Here is a 23,554-nt window from a genome sequence, read left to right on the forward strand (position 1 = left end):
TCACGCAACGCCTCCTGATCCGAGAAAATTTTATTTTTTTGATTGTTTAACCCTTGGAACTTGTTTATATCCATTGTAGCTTTATCAAAACTAATATTTGTTGTGGTTTTGATCATAGGTGATGTTGGTACTAACCGGAAGATGATCGAGCTAGCTTTTGAAGAACCGAACACTATTTACAAGCTTCCAAAATGTTTTAAACTTTATTAAATTATGGTTAAGGGTTGTAAACAAATTGTTAAACAACTTTTGATGTTTTAATTTAGTCGTTTGTCGACTTAGGCTTTTGCTACTAATGAACTATATGTATGGAATCCATGTTAACTGGGCACCTTTTATCTAAAACGTTTTGGAATTATTATTATATTCAAGTAAATTAGACGGGTGTTACATAGAAATCAAAAATTAAAAGATAGAAAGGTGTAGGTAGGGGTGTTCAAAAGAATCCGGATCCGAAATCGAATCTGAAATATCCGAAAATCCGTATCCGAAATATCCGAAATTTTGGATATCCGAAAATTTAGATATCCGAAAACCGGATAATCCGAATTTTCGGATTCGGATTCGGATATGAATTTCAAAAATTTCGGATAATCCGATTATCCGATATCCGATATCCGAAAACTAATTATTTTTTTTATAAATATATATAGTATATGAGCATTATATTTAGTTTGAAGTATTGTAAAAATTAGTAAAAAAGTAGTAAATAATTGTATTCGTGTGAATTTATGATTGTTTTTAGTTTTAAATGTTGGAAATTTGGAAAATCGAATATAAGTTTAGTTTTAATCGATATACGAAACATATTTTTTGATTTCTTTTTATAAATTCGGATATCCGTTTGGGTATCTGAATCTGTATCCGAAATTTCGGATATCCGAAAATTGGATATCCAAAATTTCGGATACGGATTCGGATATCAATATTCACTATCCGAAATTTTCGGATATCCGGTTTTCAGATATCCGAAAACCGGATTATCCGATCTTGAACACCCCTAGGTGTAGGAGCATGTTTTGATCAAGAAAGTACAAGATTTGGGATGAAAACTTACCGAAATTGGAAGAAATCTGAGAAAAGAAGGGGAGCACGAGCTGGTCGGTCAGAGCTTTCCAAAAGTGGTAAAGAATGACAATGACAGCCCTATTTATAGGCTCCAAAAGAGGAAAGGGCTGGCCGATCGGCCAGGCATCCCGATCGGACAGCCTGCTCGATCGGACAGTCCGTCCGATCGGCTGGGCTGTTCGATCGGCTGATAGCCTGATCGATGCACAGCCTGGTTCGAGTGTTCGGTGCGACGATTTTTGATATTTCGGGTTCGATTGAAGACGATACGAGTACGGTAGAGTTTCCTATCCAAATTACTTTCAGTCCCAACTACTATATCTAACATACAATCACCTATATTTCACCCTATCCTTACGTTACCATTTGTCGTAATTTGATTTTGATTGCTTTCGATTTGAGGTTCGAGTTTCGATTCGAGTTTCGATTGATTCGATTGATCACCACACAAAACATAAAGTAAACATGCACAGGTAGCACATAAGGCACACACACACGTATAATAACAACCAAAGTTCGCGTAATTCGAGATTCGAGTTCGATGATGGTTAGATCGGTTTGATTACTGATTAGTTAACTTTATCGCATTGTTACTTCCTATTATTCACAGTCGTAAATCGGTTCGCGTCGATTAAACATCTGATTACATCGATATATATACTGATTAACAACACTTACTCCACATAATACAAATAAACATGAATAGACTAATTATAGTCAAAGAAGTCAAAGTTGACTTGGACTTTGACTTTGACATTTGAAAACACGGGGTGTTACACAGATGCTTCGAAGGATGCAAGCTTGGAGGCTTCAGCAGTGGGTGGTGATGGTGGTGCAAAGGCGAAGAAGCTGAAGAAAGCAAAGAAAGCTAAGGGCGAAGGTTCCGGGGTCTCCAAGCCTTCTGCCGATGCTTAATGGATATTCGTAGCTTTCTTAGCACTTAAAAACAATTTATGGTTTGTGATGTTATCTTTAAACAATATTAGGCTTTTAGGAACCCTTAAGGTTCCTGTTGGTTGTGTTAGGCCTGTGTGGCCATTTGAACAATAACTTTAACTTTCAAGTCACTAAGGCTTGATTTAACTTGCTTTTGAATGGTTGAAAGTCCTTCAGGGCTTTCTTGGTTATGATATTATGCTTAACTTTTTCTTATGTTGTGTTCTTATACCTGTGCTTATTTTGTTAAGGCAGCTTGGTTGGTTGTAAGCTTTTAAGCCTTTAAGCCTTTTGGCTATCTATAGATAGATTGAAGCCTTTGAGGTTTCGAGCTGTTATCTCGAGGGCTTGAAGTCTTGAAGACTTCATGGTGTTTTGGTTTGATTTTGTTTGTGTTTCTTAGGATTTTTGTTCAGGATACATTATTTTTATGACTTTGTCTTTGTTGAGTTTGCGTTGTCCTTATGTTTTTTATATCTTAAAGGGTTCAGTGCTGCAGTCACTTAGCCTTGGTATTTTTAACAAGAAGGCATAGCATCTATCCTATTTATTTTCTTGTTTTTGTAAGCCTGTTTGTTGATTATTTTTCTAAGGGTATGTTTGGCAAAAGTAGCTGGTGGCTGGTAGCTGAAAGCTGCAAGCTGGTAGCTGGTGGCTGAAAGCTGTTAGCTGTAGCTGGTAGCTAATAGCTGTAGTTTTTTAGATATATTTGGTGTTTGGTAGAGTAGCTGGAGCTTTTAATAAAATGTATAAAATTACCAAAATGGACATAACTAAAAATTTAGAAAGTTGGTGCATTAAAAAGCTTCTTATTTTGAGAGGTTAAAATAGTCATTTTTCCCTAAAAGCTTGTAGCTCCTTCTAAACGCTACTAGTAGTAGCGTTCAACCAAAAGCTTCAAGCTCCTAACCTAAAAGCTTAAAGCTCTTTCAAACAAACAAGACTTTTTATTAAGTAGGAGCTTTTTCTTAAAAGCTTAAAGCTTGAAGCTCTTAAAAGCTCCAAAAAGCTCCATGCCAAACATACCCTAAGGCTTAAGGAACATTTGGTGTAGGCTGTCCAAACCTGTCTATGAGACTTTTTTGTTATTGCTAATAAGTCTCATGGAGTTGTATTGATCTAGGAACTCACCCCTTATATAGGTCCATTCAACCCTTGAACCTATTGAGCGATGTGGCCTGGGAGCTCAACCCCTTACATGGCCCTTGCCATGGAGTTTCTTGCTAGGTTCTCAACCTGTTTTTAGGATAGAAAGACAAATTTGATAAAACAACTTCATGCATTCAAGAGATATTTTTACAAAAGGTTTTCATAGTTCAACTCTTGAAATGGAACATTGCAAGATACAAACCAATCTTTCTCGTTTAGACATGAAACCTTTTCAAGGTTTTTCCATTCCAGTGCCTTGGAAGCCTTTTACCTTCTGGGTCAGCTAGCATGTAGGATCCACCCTTGTGTGCTTCAAGGATGGTGTATGGACCCTCCCATTTTGGGCCAAGCTTTCCCTGATTTTCTTTCTTGCTAGCTTCATTGTTTCTAAGGACCAGGTCCCCTGGCTTGAAACGTTCATTCTTGACTTTCTTGTTGTAATAGGCTTCCATTCGTTGCTTGTACTTGGCTTCTTGGATTGCGTCTTGATCTCGCGCTTCTTCTAGGAGTTGTAAGTTCAACATGGTCTCTTTTTGGTTTGTTTCAGGATCCATGTTGACAACTCGTTGTGTTACAACTCCTACCTCAGCTGGGATCACAGCCTCGGATCCGAATACCAAGCTATAGGGTGTTCTCCTATGACTTGTTTTTTCGGTTGTTCTTATGGCCCATAGAACACTAGGCAATTCGTCAAGCCAGTTGCTTTCGTACCTTCCCAATCTTGTTTTGATACCTTCCACTATGCTTCGATTTATCCTTTCGACCTGACCATTTGATTGCGGGTAAGCCACTGAGCTGAAGACCTGATTGATCCTGTACTCTTTACACCAACTGCTGAAAGGTTTCTCAGCAAATTGCTTCCCATTATCAGTGACGAGTACCCCCGGCAATCCATATCGGCAAATGATGTTTTCCCAAACAAAGTCGATGACCTGTTTGCCTGTAATCTTCGCAAGTGGTTTAACTTCGGGCCACTTTGTGAAATAATCTACTGCCAACAGCAAGAATTTTACTCCTCCTTTGCTTGGGGGAAATGGACCAACAATGTCCATTCCCCATTTATGGAATGGCCATGCTGAGGTTATTGGGACAAGGTCATGTTTAGGACTTTTTGGGATTGGTGCCTGAATCTGGCAAGCATCACACTTTCTTAATTGCTCAGCGGTGTCACGATGCATTGAGGGCCAGAAATACCCAAGGTTCATGAGTTTTGCAACCACCGACCTATCTCCAAAATGGGCTCCGCATATGCCTTCGTGTAACACCTCGAAATTTTGTGTCCAATAATGTATTGACACGTGTCTTGAGTTTACACATGGCATTTAATATTAAATAAAGGACTAAAGTTGACAAACCTTGAAAGTATGTAAATTCGAGGGTTATAAATGTCAAACAAGGGTAAGTATACTGTATAGTAACCCTAAACGATGCTCGTACCTTCAAACGAATAAATCATGGATCGTACGGAAGCGAAACGCGGAAGAAAGTGAGAGATTACGAGCTGCAGGGGTTAACTGTGTCAACATGTTTAATTATACCTCTGAGTGACCCTTTGACGTACCCGAGGCTCTAACAGTAAAATACGCTCACTAGAATGTACTATATAAATTCCGCGAAGTTCCGTTTTAAAACGAGAAAGTTATGATCAAATTCATACGAGAAGGGTTAAAAGCGTCAACAATGAAAGTTAAAGCTTTCCGAATAATTAACAAACTAACCGCAGACTTAACAATGCGGGTAAATAACACGAGGCCCTTAGTTGTAAATTATCGAGGGCCAAATCGCAAAGTTACCCCTTCAAACCCGAAAGGTCAGGTTATTAATTACCGAAGATTTCGTTATTAATTACCAAGATTTAGGCAATGATTATAAAAGATTCAAAAATCTTGAAAAATAGACCTGACGCGGGCCGCGTAAAGGTTAAGGGTTAGTTAATGCGGGCCGCGAGCCACCTGTTAATCCAGTTTCTGACTTATGGGTTCAGGCGGCCTGCGACCAAGATGCATGAACTCTTAACGCGGGCCGCGTGGGACACACAGTAACAGAAAACATGGGCAGCTTCAATGATTTGGCTTGTAGACGAACTTGTGAGCAATCAATGAAGCATGGGCGCCCTCTACTTGACCCCTAACACCTTAGGACACCTGTTAATCATCCATGAACAATGTAGGATGTGTTGTGATGATCTTGTGCACCAAACTTTGCTATAAAAGGCCATACTTGGTTCACAATTGAAACACACCTCAAAACACATCTTCTGATCATTCCTGAAGCTCCCAAGTGTTCTTCTATAATCCTAAGTCGTGCACTAAGTCTCTGTAAGTATGCCAAACCTTCTATGGCCTTGTTTTTGCTTAGTTTAGCTTAAAAGTCAATCCGTCGTAACTAACGATTGACTTTGCGATAAATCACGAATGGTCCAGTGAATTGTCGAATCAAAAGTAGTTATGTGTTGGTATTTATGTGGGTAATAAACCCCTAAAAGGGTTCCCCCTGATAACCACTCTAACTAGTTCAAATGTCGAGTCAAACGTATACTTAAAAAGTCAACAGAAAGCCATTTTTGCGATTCTTGCATAATCTGTAATGTAGGTGATATGTAACATGTTTGAACACTCATAAAACATGATAATAAATATACTAACTTGTCTAAGCTCGTTTGATTCGGCCATTTGCTATATTGACCCGGTTCGGAGCCGAATGTCGCAAAAGTTTGACTTTTGCTTTGACTTCAGTTCTGACCCATTTTAGTGCAATATAGATATGCCTTAGGACTCTCTTAGGACCAGGTCACGTGATGGTATCACCCTCTGTGACCGGTTCGTTGTTTGTCCGAGTCTTTTACGCATTTCCGTTAATTGCTTAAAAGTTGACCGTAACGCCCTTTTCAAAATAAAACGAGTATTTCAGACACGTGAAGGGACCATAACCTTGCTTACTAAATTCTAAGAATGTCCCTAAAGTTTCACGCCAATCCGAGGTCTAGAATAGGAGTTATGCTAAATAGCGCAATTAAAAAAACTTTTGTAATAAACGGCGTGATTAGCATAACGCCTACCTAAACCAAGATTTCGACACCAAACCTTTTACTCACTGTTGTAAAATAATATTTTGGGATTTTTAAAGATTTTTAATTAATTTTAACCTGCTCATAACCTGCGGTTATGGCTACGGTTCGGTAAATACCGAATATGCCCTTTTCGGCCAAAACTTGAGTTCTACAAGGTCTTTTGACCCGATTCCAGTTGCTACTGATTTTAAATAATAAATAAAGTATTTTGGACTTTATAAACTGAATGGGAAACTCAGATTTCCTGTAGAACTCTAAAACCCTTTTTAAAAGTCCTTAAAATGACCGGAAAACCCCTACGGGGCGTATAATAAACTTATACTCGTTACGGGCATCACAGAAGGTATCCTACTGATACCACAACCTCTTTAAGGCATATTGACTTAGGAAAACAGTGTAGGACTCTTACGGTTACCCGTTGCGCCTTTCGCGCGCACGGTTCAGCATATGTAACTAGTTTACATAAATTAGCCGATACGGGTCAAACCATATTATTTTGACCCCAAAATCCAGAGTGTGAATATTAAACCCATATAAAACAAGTCTTCGAACTTGTTGGGTTAGAATCACATTCCATTCTCGGTTTTCGCCTTTCACGCGATTAAACCGTATCTATCCCTTGAAACTGACCGGTCTATGCTACGGCTAATATAAAGACCCGTTAGGATTCTAATAGGTTATTTTAAAACCTTCGTTCCAGAATAGGAGCCCCAGTAAAAGATATCTGTGATTTAATCAATTAAAGACAATACTTGCAAAGGTAAATACTTTTAACTTATTTTCCGTATTACGGGCTTGGGTTACGGTATCTAAAATACCGCTTGGTCGGGCAATTGACCCCAACTAATTTGTAGTTGGGTATTATCAATGTGACCCGTTTAAAAATTTGTTTTGTTGGCTTAACGCCTTTGGGGGCTTATTGACCATGTCCCGGATATCCTTGGCATCATTTTACAAAATGGCCACGACCTCGACATCCGGGTGTAGGCGTACACCCGGCATTATGTCTATATTATTAAAAGACGTAACCGTTGGTTTACCCACCTCGGTTTTACGCAATGTGGTGTGTCTATTAAACTTTAACCCGGCATGACCCGGGCGACCGAACGCATAGCAAACATGTAATTCTTTACAAGATTTAATTATAAATTATCCCAAGTTATAAAAGAATTTGTGACTTGTGCATTCAAATCAATTTTAATAAACATTTTACAAAAGTGCCGGTTGAATGTATTTACCAGTGTAAACTGACGTATTTTCCCAAAAGATTAAGTGCAGGTACTACATGTAATCGGCTGGCTATAGCTCCTTAGCATCCTAAAGAGTCTCGCAAGCTTTTGATGCCTTGTCTGTTGAACAATACTTTTTATTATTTTGATCCTCCTGTGGATACCATTCAACTATTTGTGATACATTCGATATTACAATCAATGGTTGGATTATATTTATCTTTATGCTTCCGCTGTGCATTCATATAATTGTGTGGTTTGACTATATTGTTGCCAACTACGTCACGGTAATCCCCCACCGGGCCCACCGGTGAGACACGTGGAAATCGGGGTGTGACAGGTTGGTATCAGAGCAGGCATTGAGTGAATTAAACACTATCCTAATGTGTTTAATCTTAGTGACACAATTGCACATACTTGAGTCTAGACAAGAACTTAGGACAAATTCGAATTGTTATTTCAAGTTTGTCTTTTTATTGTTTATTATTATTAAAGTTTTAAAAAACAGGAAATATGCCACCTGTGATTTTCCGAGGAAGAGGAAGGGGAAGAAGAGGTAGAGGAGAGATCATTACTCACCACGATCACGAAGCTGGACCATCAAACACGCGAGCTCCTTCGACCACAAGGGGTGAAGAACCGCAAAGGCGAAGAGACCTTTTAGAACCTGCGAGGCATTCTACCTCGCATAGCTCGACGCCATCGTACCGGCACTCGTTCGGGCCAAATTCCGAAAATGATCCCAACAACCCTCAACCCTCCTACATGCCTCTACAGCGTTCGGTATCGCACCGTGCTTTTGACGATCCCACTCCTTACTTCAGAAGCCAGTTTAACCCGGCAGATTACATTCAGGAACCTGCAGGCTTTATCCCGTTAGGACCACAGGATCACTTCTCAGAAGACCATATGGATGAGGACACTGATCCAATAGAACCTGCTCGTGGTACGCCCACGCATCCTATCGAGATCTCAGATGGATCTTCCTTCCATGGCACACCTTACCAAGGGCCAGATAGCTTTCAGGCGCTGTTCAACCAGCACGAGTGGTACTTCACACCCTCTCATCAGACGTCGCAACACGAGCAGCAACAACAACAAGATCCCTCCGAGGATCCACGTTTCGTGGCAGTTACGCCACCACCTCCGCCACCGGTTCAACCAGTAATGTCTGATCCGCCAAGGCGTAGAAGATCGGGTGCTCGTATGTCCACCTGAGGAGGGGAATTCCACTTCAGCACCCCTCGACACTCTAGTAGTAGCCACTACCCGCCACTACAAGAAGAAGGACCTTCAAGTCCAGTACAGGAGGCGAACTCCACACCAGTTGCACCATCTTCGCCACCATTTGGGTATGACCACCCAATACCTGCATACACGGGTCCAACGGCATACAACCCGTTCGAACCGTCGTCGCACGCACATTACAATTACAACTATGAACGCGACCCATATGTGGTAGCGGCTAGGTATGATGCCCGCTATCCCGACGGAGCTTTTGGAAACATGGGAATACCGGACTACTCAGCTCATGGGTATCCAGCACCTCCTAGACCTCCAGTTCCGCAACCGGCGCCACAACCACGTTTTTCTCCGCCCGAACAAGAAGAAATCCTCCACCGCTTAACTCGTGTGGAACGGGATTTCGAGGAAGAACGCAAGAACAACAGGGGATTTCTTAAGGGTCTAGCGAACCTGTTGAAAGGCAAGAAGAAGAAACGTGACCATTAGGGGGTGTTTGTTTTTTCTTCAAACATCTTCAAGGGAGCTAATGTCTGCAGGCGCGCAGACGTTACCCTTGAAGACTGTTTGTTTTTTTTTTTTTTTTAAAAAGATCTGAAGACAGCTTCTTTTATCTTAAAAAATAAGACACAGATCTCATTCTTATAACATCTTCACAAAAACCCTACTCCTCCCTCATATCATATACGCACACAGACATCAGCCCCTCCCACATCTCCCATCTCAGACACTGCTCCTCCTCCTCCTCCTCCGACCAGTTTTCCGGTGACCTCCCTCTTCTCCTTCAACCAGGTACTTCTTTTTTGCTTCTTGATTTCTTAGACCTAATTTTTGCTTCTTGAAGCTTCTTTTTTGCTTCTAGTTTGTTAGCCCTAATTTCTTAGACCTAATTTTGCTTCTTGATACATACAAAAAATTGGTGTTAAAGTTCTTGAATGTTTATATTTCATTGGTGTTTATATTTCATAGAAGATAATTACATTAATGTTGGACTTGTTGAACATAAGATTCTTGAATGTTGAACACAAAGTAGATGTTATTGTGCAGTTTTTGGGCTTTTTTTGTGCAATTTTTGTGCAGTTTTTTGTGCTTTTTTATGCAGTTTTTGTGCAGTTTTTTGAGCTGTTTTTGTGCTGATTTTAGAGCTGTTTTGCTGTAGTTATTGTGCAGTTTTTAGAGCTGTTTTGCTGCTGTTTTGCTGTAGTTATTGTGCAGTTTTTGTGCAGTTTTTTAGAGTTGTTTTGCTGCTGTTTTTGTGCAGTTTTTGAGCTGTTTTTGACGGCAAATTGCTGCAATTTTTATGCAGTTTTTGACAGCATGTTATATACATATTGTGATTCTTGATTGTCTTGTATGTTATGTGTGATTCAATTATAGATGGAAACTAATGATGGTCGACAACAATGGACGGATGAGGCTGTTAAATGCTTATTAGAAACATGTCTTGAAGAAATAGGGAGGATAGGTAGAAATGGACAAAGCTTGTGCAGGGAGTCTTGGGTTATAGTAGGGAAGAAACTCAAGGAACAATTTCACATGGATTTGACTCAAAAGCAAATTAGAAATGCTTTTAATACTATGAAATCAAAATATATAGGATGGTGCTATTTGAGAAACAAGACTGGGAATCTATACAACCCAGAAACAAATATGTTCACTTTAACGCCTCAGGAATGGGAAGATTTTAAGAAGGTGTGTATTTGTTTAGGTTTCCAGTATTATGTCACATGTTAAAGTGAAAAGTATTTATTATAGTCCATATTAATTTGGCGCAGGGTCACCCGAGGGCAATGTCATTAAAAACACGCCCGTTGCCTCATCTTGACCTTCACATAGTTGTGTTTGAAGGGCTTAGTGCTACAGGTGGTAATCAATGGACATCTACTCAAACATCTGGAGTTTCATCATCCCCACATGTCCAAACACTTCAGATACAAGATGGTAGCTTTCATAATCTAGAAAATGATGATGGAGACTCTCATGAACAAAGTTTTCAAAATGGTGATGAAGTTCCTACCAATAACAAGGCTCAAACATCTAATGATAATGAAACTAGGCCCAACAAAAAGGCTAAAACCTCTAAGACCACCATTACCCTAGATGATTTGGCTAAAGATATGCAACAAGCACTCAAGCATATTGTGAAAAGCATGAAGGACCATCAACTGACGAATGCTATGAGAAGTTGAAATTAGTTGGGTTAGAGCCTATAGATCCCTTGTTTTTGGCAGCATTTAACATTTTTGGTCAGTCTATACAAATGAGACAGGCATGGATGACATTGCCATCGGACCCTGAGGTGTTGAAAGGGTGGATTAAGATGACCGGGACGACATTGGGGATGTTCAAGTAGGGAGGGATATTGGTATTTGTTGTTTTGGTGTGATTCATGTTATGTGACTCGTATTATGTGAACCGTTATTTGCTTTGTATTTTGAACAATTATGTAAGTTGACACCGTTATGTGTATTGTATTGGTAGTTTGGCAAATTGAAGTTGTTTTTGATCTGTTTTTGTGCAGTTTTTTGGTTGTTTTGCTGCATTTTTTGTGCAGTTTTTGTGCTATTTTGTTGCAGTTTTTTTGCATTTTTTGTGCTGTTTTTTTGCAGGTTTTTAGAGCTGTTTCGCTGCTGTTTTTATGCAGTTTTTGAGCTGTTTTTGATAGCAAATTGTTGCAGTTTTGGTGCAGTTTTTTACAGCAAATTGCTGCAGTTTTTTGTGCAGTTTTTTGTGCTATTTTGCTGCAGTTTTTTTTGCATTTTTTGTGCTGTTTTTTTGCAGGTTTTAGAGCTGTTTTGCTGCTGTTTTTATGCATTTTTTGAGCTGTTTTTGACAGCAAATTGTTGCAGTTTTGGTGCAGTTTTTTACAGCAAATTGCTGCAGTTTTTTAGCAGTGTTTGAGCAGCTTTTTGTGCATTTTTTTTGTGCAGGTTTATCATGGATTATAATCAAAAGTTATTGCTCCTCATTGTGATGTTCTTATATCTTCGATACTTTTGGCCGAGAAATCCCAAAAGAAAAAGAGATAACACTTCGGTTATGTCCGGACACCATTTTACTTTAGAGTTGTTGCAAGGGAATGATAGACAATGCATTGAACTCCTATGTATGTCACGTGATTCATTTGTTCGACTTTGCACACATTTTAGAGTAAAAGGTTGGTTAAAAGATAGCAAACACATCTCCCTTGAAGAAAAAATGGCTATGTTTTTTATGATGCTTGGTCACAATCAACGTTTTTCAGTTATTAAGCGTAGATTTCAACACTCGAAACAAACAATTCATAAGTATTTTCATGAAGTATTGGCAACAATGATGGAGTTTGCTAAAGAGGTTATAGTACCAACATCTTTTAATCCTAATCCAGATATTCCAGGGCGTAATAAAAGATTACGACGAGTTTTTAAGGTACATTATACAAGTTCTATTGTGATTTCTTTCCATGTATATTATTAACAATTAAATTCTATATAGGGAGCGATTGGTGCACTTGATGGGACTTTGATACATGCTATTGTCCCTGTTCAGAAACAACATTTGTATAGAGGAAGAGGAAAAGGCGAGTGTTATCAAAATGTTTTGGCCATATGTGACTTCAACATGGTATTTACTTTTCTCGTGGCCGGATGGGAAGGAGTAGCACATGATTCTAGAATATTGTCTGAATCTTTAACAAATGTTAATGCACCATTTCCACTTCCTCCTCCGGGTATATATATTTACGATATCAACTTTATTATTTATATTACATATATAGTTTTAAGATGATGTGTGTATTGTCTATTTTAGATAAATATTATCTATGTGATGCTGCGTATGCACACACTCGTGGATTTATGGCACCATATCGAAATGTGAGGTATTGGCTTGGAGATTTTCGCCGAAATCGTGCATTGACCGACAAAGAAAAATCCAACCACGCACATGCAAAACTTAGAAATGTTATTGAACGTTCTTATGGGGTATTAAAGGCACGTTTTCCAATATTAAAAAAATGGCCCCCTTCTCGTTGCTTACACAACGAAATGTTACAATTGCATGTTTTGCGCTTCACAATTTTATACGGAAAGAGGGCTTAAGTGATGACTTTTTTGATGAATATGATCACCCAAATGTACGCCTTCAAGACGGAGATGAACATGCACAAGATAGTGGTGAAGAAGAAGTAGCTTACCATGGAAGTGCAGCGGACCGTGAATTCATGAGTCAACTTCGAGATCAGATAGCACAAGAATTAATGCAAAACAATGTACTTTGAGTTTATTTCACTATTTGTGTTTTTAAACTTGGTTTTATTATTATATTTTTTATGTAATTTGTATGTTAAATGACTTCTATCTAGTGAAATAAGTTTGACGGTTTACATATTTTCAGTTTATGCAGACAGTATCAACTTATGAAAACAAACAGTCTTATATTTTCAGCTTGCAGATCTTCAGACCACATCTTCAGTTGCAGACATAAAAACAGATGAAATCAGCTTGCAGACAGTTTATGTCTGCAAAAACAAACAGCACCTTAGTCCTTATATATATTCTAATGTAATGTCTATTTTAAATAAAGTCCCTGCGTGGACGTTTATCGTATTTCAGTCCCTATGCGGACTTATCTTTTGGTCCCTGCGCGGACATCTATCTTGTATTAGTCCCTGCGTGGACTTGTCTCTTATTTTAACCTCTATGTAGGTATGTACTTGTTTAAAAGTCCCATTTAGGGCAGCGTGTAATCGTATTTGAAGTTTTGGAATGTTATGTTATGAATTTCATTTTGTTATTACTATATATGAAATAAATCAAAATCATTCCTTTTAATTTGATCTGCCTAAATAAAGAATCTTAAGAGTGAAACCTAGCCAGGTGTCTTTTAAGATCCGGCCAAGATGGTAAGACCTAATTAAAAGATTCAGATTCCCTGTTAACCTCTATAAGCATGTTAACAATCATGGCAGATGTGATTCGTTAAAATCGCACACGTCATTCTTATACAAGAATCCTTTAAAGGATTCCAAAGCCCAAATCAATGATATAATAAATCATGGGTTAAATCACCAATAAAGGTGATCACTTGTTAAACATCCATTAGCGATGTAGTGCCTACGGGCCAACCCTATTAAAAACCCATTAGCGAGGTAGTGCCTACGGGCCAACCTTATCAAACATCCATTAGTGATGTAGTGCCTACGGGCCATAATTGTTGTCATAATAAGACAAAAGACAGTGGTGGTCTATGACTCCCTGTCAGAAAGGGGTAAAAGAACTACGGTTCAAACCTTCATACCTTGATTCTCTGTTATCTCGGCTAATATTATAATAACGTCCTCGTGACTAGGCTTTTATGCCATTAGCAATATTAATTGTGATTAGGATAAGTATGTTCAAATCCTAAATAAAAAGTGAGTAACAAACTAACCGGATATGGACTTCGTTACCATGGTTAATGAATTGCCATAAAAGACAATTCTATAATAAACTCCTAAATAACATTTTCATTATCTTCTGCAGCAGATACAAGCTACTATGGCTAATCCTAATGGAGAAAATAGTCATACGAGTGAAGATGAATATGATAATGCCCAAGTACATTTAACGGGCGCTCAATTAAAAGCTCTCGTCGACAACGCTGTTCAGGCGGCTCTAGATCGACAATATACCGAATCTCGAAGCAGAACCGTTTCCAAACCACCCTCCAAGCCGAAGACACACTCAAAATCCCACAGCAAACCACTATCCAAGCCCAAGAAGGACGACGATAACCACTCGTCCAATGAAAACAGTGTTCGACGTGAAAGGGAGTATACTGATGCGTCCCGTGCCAGGGGCTGCACCTACAAGTACTTTGTGTCTTGTAAACCCCGAGACGTCACGGGGGAGAAGGGTGCCGTCGATTGTATGACGTGGCTGGATGAGATGGACACCGTGGTGGATATCAGTGGCTGTGCGGAAAGGGATGTGGTAAAGTTTGTATCGCAATCGTTTAAGGGCGAGGCCCTGGCTTGGTGGAGGGCGTTGGTTCAGGCCTCGGGAAAGACTGTGCTATACAGCATGACGTGGGAGGAATTCGTTTCTCTAATCAAAGAAAATTACTCCCCTCAACATGAGGTGGAGAAGATAGAGTCCGATTTTGTATCATTAGTGATGACAAACCTGGACTGCCAAGCCTACTTAACGAGCTTCAACACGATGTCTCGATTGGTTCCATATCTAGTAACCCCGGAGCCAAGGAGAATTGCTCGTTTTATCGGGGGGGTTAGAACCCACAATAAAGGCAAGTGTGAAGGCCTCTCGGCCAACGACCTTCAGGTCTGTAACTGACCTCTCTTTGTCCCTCACAATGGACGCGGTCCGACTGAGATCGCTGAGGAATAAAGTGGCCGAGAAGAGGAAGCCTGAGGACGATACCTCACGAAGGTCGGGTAAGAAGCACCGTGGGAACGGTGATGGCAAGAGAGGGACAGAGTCGAGGAAAGATGGGCAACAATCTGGAGAGAAGCCCAAGTGCAACAACTGCCAGAAATTCCACTTTGGGAAATGTAGGCTTGGGTCGAACTCACAGTCTCAGTCGAGGTCGCATACTTGTGGACTGTGCAAGTCTAAGGACCACAAGACTGTAGACTGCAAAAAGATAAAAGATGCGACCTGCTATCACTGCAATGAGAAGGGGCACATTAAAAGCAACTGCCCCAAATACGCAAAGAAGCCTGAAGAAACCAAAAAGAATAACGCTAGAGTCTTCAAGATGGATGTGAAGGAAGCTTTGCAAGACGACAACGTAATCACAGGTACTTTTCTCGTGAATAATATCTTTGCAAGAGTACTTTTCGATTCAGGCGCTGATAAGTCCTTCGTAGACCAAAAATTTTGCAAATTGCTGAATATGCCAGTCAAAACCCTAAATGTGAAATACGAGGTAGAGCTAGCAGACGGAACGGTAGAAACCGTCTCCACTATATTAGATGGATGTATGATATCCATTAAGAACCACTCTTTTCCTCTATCTCTACTTCCCTTCAAACTGGCTGGTTTTGACATCGTTCTGGGTATGGACTGGTTATCCCACAACCAGGCCCAGATCGTCTGCAACAGAAAACAAATAGTGCTAAAGACCCTGACTGGTGAATCGCTCACCATTCGAGGAGATACACAGTATGGATTGCCCGAGAACGTAACTATGCTCAAGGCTTCAAGATGTTTAAAAAGAGGCTGTGTCATCTACATGGCACAGGTGATTATTGAAGAGCCCAAACCAAGGATGGAAGACATTCCCGTCATTTCGGAGTATCCAGAAGTTTTCCCCGAAGATCTACCTGGGTTGCCACCAGATAGGCAAGTGGAATTCAGAATAGATATTATTCCTGGAGCAGCTCCCATTGCTAGAGCACCCTACAGGCTAGCACCAACTGAAATGAAGGAATTAAGGACCCAGCTGGATGAACTGCTGGCTAAAGGTTTCATTAAACCGAATTCATCCCCTTGGGGAGCACCTGTCCTGTTTGTTAAGAAGAAGGACGGATCGATGCGTCTGTGCGTCGATTATCGTGAACTTAATAAGGTCACGATAAAGAATAGATACCCATTGCCAAGGATCGACGATTTGTTTGATCAGTTGCAAGGGGCTAGTTATTTCTCAAAGATCGACTTGAGGTCGGGCTACCATCAGCTGAAGGTCAGAGATGAAGACGTACATAAAACAACATTTAGGACTCGATACGGTCACTACGAGTTCCTAGTGATGCCTTTTGGGCTCACAAATGCACCGGCTGCGTTCATGGATCTCATGAATCGCGTCTGCAAGCCGTACTTAGACAAATTCGTCATCGTATTCATCGACGACATTCTTATCTATTCAAAGAACAAAGCTGACCATGAGAAACACCTATGATGTATTCTCAAATTGTTGCATCGCGAGAAACTCTATGCCAAACTCTCTAAATGCGAATTCTGGCTACGAGAAGTCCAATTTCTTGGACATGTCGTAAGCGAGCGTGGTATCCAGGTGGATCCCGCTAAGGTAGAGGCGGTCATGAATTGGCAAGAGCCAAAGACGCCTACAGAGATCCGTAGTTTCCTGGGGTTAGCAGGATACTACAGAAGATTCATTGAAAATTTCTCAAGGATTGCTGCGCCCTTAACCTCTCTTACCAAGAAGAAGATAAAATTTGCTTGGGGCCCTAAGCAGCAAGAATCCTTTGATATTCTAAAGCAAAAGCTGAGCAACGCCCCTGTGTTGACACTACCGGAAGGTACAGAAGAGTTCGTAGTTTACTGCGACGCGTCACACACTGGCATGGGGTGTGTGCTCATGCAAAAAGGCAAGGTTATTGCCTATGCGTCGAGACAGTTGAAGGTGCACGAAAAGAATTACACCACCCATGACTTAGAGTTGGGTGCCGTTGTGTTCGCACTAAACTGTGGAGGCATTATTTGTACAGAATCAAGTTTGTGATCTATTCAGATCACAAGAGCCTTCAACATCTGTTTAATCAGAAGGAGCTAAACATGAGGCAACGCCGTTGGATGGAGACCTTAAATGATTATGATTGTGAGATCAGATACCATCCCGGCAAGGCGAATGTAGTCGCTGATGCCCTGAGCCGGAAAGAAAGGATGAAACCCATCCGAATCAATGCTAAGAGCATTGAAGTAAAGAATAATCTGATTGAAAGGGTGTTAGCTGCACAGAAAGAAGTTGTGTTGGAAGCTAACTATCCTAAGGAGAAGCTGGGAGTGACTGAGAAGCAGTTAACTCTTAGCAAGGATGGAATTTTGCGATTGAATGGGCGAATATGGGTTCCTATTTATGGAGGACTACGAGATGTTATCCTCCAGGAAGCCCATAGTTCCAAATATTCTGTCCATCCTGGAGCAGATAAAATGTATCAGGATCTAAAGGCAAATTATTGGTGGATAGGCTTGAAAAAGTCTGTAGCCGCTTATGTAGCCAAATGCTTAACTTGTGCGCAAGTCAAGGTCGAGCATCAAAAGTCGTCTGGCTTGCTACAACAGCCTGAACTCCCTGAATGGAAGTGGGAGTGTGTAACTATGGATTTTATCACCAAGTTACCCAAGACGAGCAAAGGAAACGACACAATATGGGTTATAGTCGATAGACTGACTAAGTCAGCTCATTTCTTACCCATCAAGGAGACTTATAGCTCCGACACATTAGCCCAGTTATATGTTGATAAGATTGTGGCCTTACATGGCATACCTGTGTCTATTATCTCAGACAGAGATACTAGATACACGTCGCATTTCTGGAAGAGTTTCCAACAATCTTTGGGCACACGTTTGAACTTTAGTACGGCTTACCATCCTCAGACAGACGGTCAGAGTGAGCGTACTATTCAAACGTTAGAAGACATGCTGCGGGCATGTGCAATCGATTTGGGTGGTAGTTGGGATAAGAACCTACCACTAATCGAATTCTCCTACAACAATAGCTACCATACCAGCATAAAGGTTGCGCCTTTCGAGGCATTATACGGTAGAAAGTGTAGATCGCCTGTTTGTTGGGCGGAAGTTGGAGAGGTCCAACTATCAGGGCCAGAGATAGTCTTCGAAACAACGGACAAGATTGTCCAGATTCGAGAGCGTCTCAAGGCTGCCCGTGATAGGCAGAAAAGTTACGCTGATCCAAAGCGTAAGGATTTTCACTTCGAGGTAGGTGAAAAAGTGTTACTAAAAGTATCACCCTGGAAGGGGGTGATGCGCTTCGGTAAGAAGGGCAAACTGAGCCTGAGACACATAGGACCTTTCGAGGTTATCAAACGTGTCGGGTCAGTTGCCTATAAGTTGAACTTACCAGAAGAGCTCAATGGAATTCACAACGTGTTCCACATCTGCAATCTAAAGAAGTGCTTCGCTGATGAATCATTGGTGATCCTACACACAGATGTGCATATAGATGAGAGGTTGAAGTTTGTAGAGAAGCCTTTGTCGATTGAAGACCGACAGGTGAAAAAGCTCCGAAGAAAGCATGTACCTATAGTCAAGGTTAAATGGGATGCCCGGAGAGGTCCCGAATTCACGTGGGAAGTTGAATCCACGATGAAAGAGAAATACCCTTATTTGTTTGAGTAAATCTCGGGTCGAGATTTATTTTCAGGGGGTGAGGATGTAACACCTCGAAATTTTGTGTCCAATAATGTATTGACACGTGTCTTGAGTTTACACGTGGCATTTAATATTAAATAAAGGACTAAAGTTGACAAACCTTGAAAGTATGTAAATTCGAGGGTTATAAATGTCAAACAAGGGTAAGTATACTGTATAGTAACCCTAAACGATGCTCGTACCTTCAATCGAATAAATCATGGATCGTACGGAAGCGAAACGCGGAAGAAAGTGAGAGATTACGAGCTGCAGGGGTTAACTGTGTCAACATGTTTAATTATACCTCTGAGTAACCCTTTGACGTACCCGAGGCTTTGTAACAGTAAAATACGCTCACTAGAATGTACTATATAAATTCCGCGAAGTTCCGTTTTAAAACGAGAAAGTTATGATCAAATTCGTACGAGAAGGGTTAAAAGCGTCAACAATGAAAGTTAAAGCTTTCCGAATAATTAACAAACTAACCGGGGACTTAACAATGCGGGTAAATAACACGAGGCCCTTAGTTGTAAATTATCGAGGGCCAAATCGCAAAGTTACCCCTTCAAACCCGAAAGGTCAGGTTATGAATTACCGAAGATTTCGTTATTAATTACCAAGATTCAGGCAATGATTATAAAAGATTCAAAAATCTTGAAAAATAGACCTGACGCGGGCCGCGTAAAGGTTAAGGGTTAGTTAATGCGGGCCGCGAGCCACCTGTTAATCCAGTTTCTGACTTATGGGTTCAGGCGGCCTGCGACCAAGATGCATGAACTCTTAACGCGGGCCGCGTGGGACACACAGTAACAGAAAACATGGGCAGCTTCAATGATTTGGCTTGTAGACGAACTTGTGAGCAATCAATGAAGCATGGGCGCCCTCTACTTGACCCCTAGCACCTTAGGACACCTGTTAATCATCCATGAACAATGTAGGATGTGTTGTGATGATCTTGTGCACCAAACTTTGCTATAAAAGGCCATACTTGGTTCACAATTGAAACACACCTCAAAACACATCTTCTGATCATTCCTGAAGCTCTCAAGTGTTCTTCTATAATCCTAAGTCGTGCACTAAGTCTCTGTAAGTATGCCAAACCTTCTATGGCCTTGTTTTTGCTTAGTTTAGCTTAAAAGTCAATCCGTCGTAACTAACGATTGAATTTGCGATAAATCACGAATGGTCCAGTGAATTGTCGAATCAAAAGTAGTTATGTGTTGGTATTTATGTGGGTAATAAACCCCTAAAAGGGTTCCCCCTGATCACCACTCTAACTAGTTCAAATGTCGAGTCAAACGTATACTTAAAAAGTCAACAGAAAGCCATTTTTGCGATTCTTGCATAATCTGTAATGTAGGTGATATGTAACCTGTTTGAACACTCATAAAACATGATAATAAGTATACTAACTTGTCTAAGCTCGTTTGATTCGGCCATTTGCTATATTGACCCGGTTCGGAGCCAAATGTCGCAAAAGTTTGACTTTTGCTTTGACTTCAGTTCTGACCCGTTTTAGTGCAATATAGATATGCCTTAGGACTCTCTTAGGACCATGTCACGTGATGGTATCACCCTCTGTGACCGGTTCGTTGTTTGTCCGAGTCTTTTACGCATTTCCGTTAATTGCTTAAAAGTTGACCGTAACGCCCTTTTCAAAATAAAACGAGTATTTCGGACACGTGAAGGGACCATAACCTTGCTTACTAAATTCTAAGAATGTCCCTAAAGTTTCACGCCAATCCGAGGTCTAGAATAGGAGTTATGCTAAATAGCGCAATTAAAAGAAACTTTTGTGATAAACGGCGTGATTAGCATAACGCCTACCTAAACCAAGATTTCGACACTACACCTTTTACTCACTGTTGTAAAATAATATTTTGGGATTTTTAAAGATTTTTAATTAATTTTAACCTGCTCATAACCTGCGGTTATGGCTAAGGTTCGGTAAATACCGAATATGCCCTTTTCGGCCAAAACTTGAGTTCTACAAGGTCTTTTGACCCGATTCCAGTTGCTACTGATTTTAAATAATAAATAAAGTATTTTGGACTTTATAAACTGAACGGGAAACTTAGATTTCCTGTAGAACTCTAAAACCCTTTTTAAAAGTCCTTAAAATGACCGGAAAACCCCTACGGGGCGTATAATAAACTTAAACTCGTTACGGGCATCACGGAAGGTATCCTACTGATACCACAACCTCTTTAAGGCATATTGACTTAGGAAAACAGTGTAGGACTCTTACGGTTACCCGTTGCGCCTTTCGCGCGCACGGTTCGGCATATGTAACTAGTTTACATAAATTAGCCGATACGGGTCAAACCATATTATTTTGACCCCAAAATCCAGAGTGTGAATATTAAACCCATATAAAACAAGTCTTCGAACTTGTTGGGTCAGAATCACATTCCATTCTCGGTTTTCGCCTTTCACGCGATTAAACCGTATCTTTCCCTTGAAACTGACCGGTCTAGGCTACGGCTAATATAAAGACCCGTTAGGATTCTAATAGGTTATTTTAAAACCTTCGTTCCAGAATAGGAGCCCCAGTAAAAGATATCTGTGATTTAATCAATTAAAGACAATACTTGCAAAGGTAAATACTTTTAACTTATTTTCCGTATTACGGGCTTGGGTTACGGTATCTAAAATACCGCTTGGTCGGGCAATTGACCCCAACTCATTTGTAGTTGGGTATTATCAATGTGACCAGTTTAAAAATTTGTTTTGTTGTCTTAACGCCTTTGGGGGCTTAATGACCATGTCCCGGATATCCTTGGCATCATTTTACGAAATGGCCACGACCTCGACATCCGGGTGTAGGCATACACCCGGCATTATGTCTATATTATTAAAAGACGTAACCGTTGGTTTACCCACCTCGGTTTTACGCAATGTGGTGTGTCTATTAAACTTTAACCCGGCACGACCCGGGCGACCGAACGCATAGCAAACATGTAATTCTTTACAAGATTTAATTATAAATTATCCCAAGTTATAAAAGAATTTGTGCCTTGTGCATTCAAATCAATTTTAATAAACATTTTACAAAAGTGTCGGTTGAATGTATTTACCAGTGTAAACTGACGTATTTTCCCAAAAGATTAAGTGCAGGTATTACACGTAATCGGCTGGCTATAGCTCCTTAGCATCCTAAAGAGTCTCGCAAGCTTTTGATGCCTTGTCTGTTGAGCAATACTTTTTATTATTTTGATCCTCCTGTGGATACCATTCAACTATTTGTGATACATTCGATATTACAATCAATGGTTGGATTATATTTATCTTTATGCTTCCGCTGTGCATTCATATAATTGTGTGGTTTGACTATATTGTTGCCAACTACGTCACGGTAATCCCCCACCGGGCCCACCGGTGTGACACATGGAAATCGGGGTGTGACACTTCGTGGATTTCTTTGATCAAATATTGACTTTGCTCAGGACCAACACATCTTAGCAAGGGAGCAAGGTAACCCTTTTTGTAAAGAGTTTCTCCTTGTAGTACGTACTGCCTTGCCTTGATTTTAACCCTTTTAGCTTCTACTTGATCATTGGGTAGTTCACCATTTTTAAGGAACTTCTTGATTGGAGTCATCCAATTTGGATCTTCATCAGTGACTACGTCTTGAATTTCCAATTCATCAATTGATGGAGCTTTTAACACTTCTACTAACACCTTCTTTGTTAGGTGAGCAAAAGTAAGAGAAGCAAGCTTGCTTAAGGCATCTGCCTTCTTGTTTTGGGACCTTGGAATCTGCTTGATTGTACACATTTGGAAGGTGTTCATCAATTCTTTGGATTTTTCTTTGTATCTTCTCATGTTGGGCTCTTTAGCGACGTAGCTATCGTTTACTTGGCTTGAGACCAGTAATGAATCAGTGAACACTTCAAGCTTCTGGACCTTCATCTCTTTGGCCAGTCTTAAACCGGCGATCAGTGCCTCATATTCAGCCTCGTTATTGGTGGTCTGAAAGTCAAAACAGAGAGCATATGTGAATTCCAACCCTTCTGGGTTGATCAAAATGAGTCCAGCCCTTGATCCTTCAACGCTTGAAGCACGGTCAGTAAAGAGCTTCCAGGCTTCAAGGTCAGAGGGTTCAGAGGTTGCAGTGTTCACTTCAGAGGCGGTTTGCTTAGGGACTTCTATAATGAAATCAGCCAAGACTTGGGCCTTGATGGCCTTTCTAGGAACATAGGTGATATTATGTTCACCTAGTTCTATGGCCCATTTGGCTAATCGTCCCGAGTTTTCTGGTTTTTCAAGCACACTCCTGATAGGTTGGTCTGTGACCACTTGTATAGGGTGTGCTTGGAAATACCTTCGAAGCCTCCTAGCTGTTTGAACTAGGGCTAGGGAAAGTTTTTCCAGGGGAGGATATTTGGTTTCAGCCAATTTTAGAGTTTTGCTGAAGAAATAGACGGGTACCTGGATTTTTTCTCGCTCAATGGTGAGGACCGCGCTTATTGCTTCTTCGGCAACTGAGAGGTAAACTGAAATCAATTCGCCTGTTTCTGGGGCTGCCATATCAGGTAGGGAAGCTAGGTGCTGCTTCATTTGGTTAAAGGCTTCATCAGCCTCTTTAGTCCATTTGAAGTCCTTCTTATCAGTGCAACCTTTGAGCGTTTTGAAAAAGGGGAGAGACCTTTCCGCTAACTTTGAGGTAAAACGCTTCAAGGCAGCAAGCTTCCCATTCAAGCTTTCAACCTCCTTCTTAGTCTTTGGTGGTTTGGCTTCAAGAACAGCTTTCACCTTATTTGGGTTAG

At 40.5% G+C, this 23,554-nt stretch overlaps 1 protein-coding gene across 1 annotated transcript; it reads left to right on the forward strand.

Moving 5' to 3' along the window:
* Positions 1-10,048: 10,048 nt before the first annotated feature.
* LOC110869978 (L10-interacting MYB domain-containing protein-like) lies at positions 10,049-10,942 on the forward strand. Its single transcript, XM_022119173.2, has 2 exons — positions 10,049-10,386; positions 10,470-10,942. Exons 1-2 carry the CDS (start codon positions 10,072-10,074, stop codon positions 10,881-10,883), a joined length of 729 nt encoding a protein of 242 aa, XP_021974865.2. The 5' UTR covers positions 10,049-10,071; the 3' UTR covers positions 10,884-10,942.
* The last annotated feature ends 12,612 nt before the right edge of the window (positions 10,943-23,554 follow it).

The sequence above is a fragment of the Helianthus annuus genome, chromosome 8 (assembly GCF_002127325.2).
Source record: "Helianthus annuus cultivar XRQ/B chromosome 8, HanXRQr2.0-SUNRISE, whole genome shotgun sequence".
NCBI lineage: Eukaryota > Viridiplantae > Streptophyta > Magnoliopsida > Asterales > Asteraceae > Helianthus > Helianthus annuus.

Bases quoted from the DNA above. Each gene is read 5' to 3' on its own strand.
- LOC110869978 (XM_022119173.2), top strand. From the start codon at position 10,072: ATGGAAACTAATGATGGTCGACAACAATGGACGGATGAGGCTGTTAAA. The intron at 10,387-10,469 runs GTGTGTATTTGT...AATTTGGCGCAG, and splicing joins AATGGGAAGATTTTAAGAAG to GGTCACCCGAGGGCAATGTC.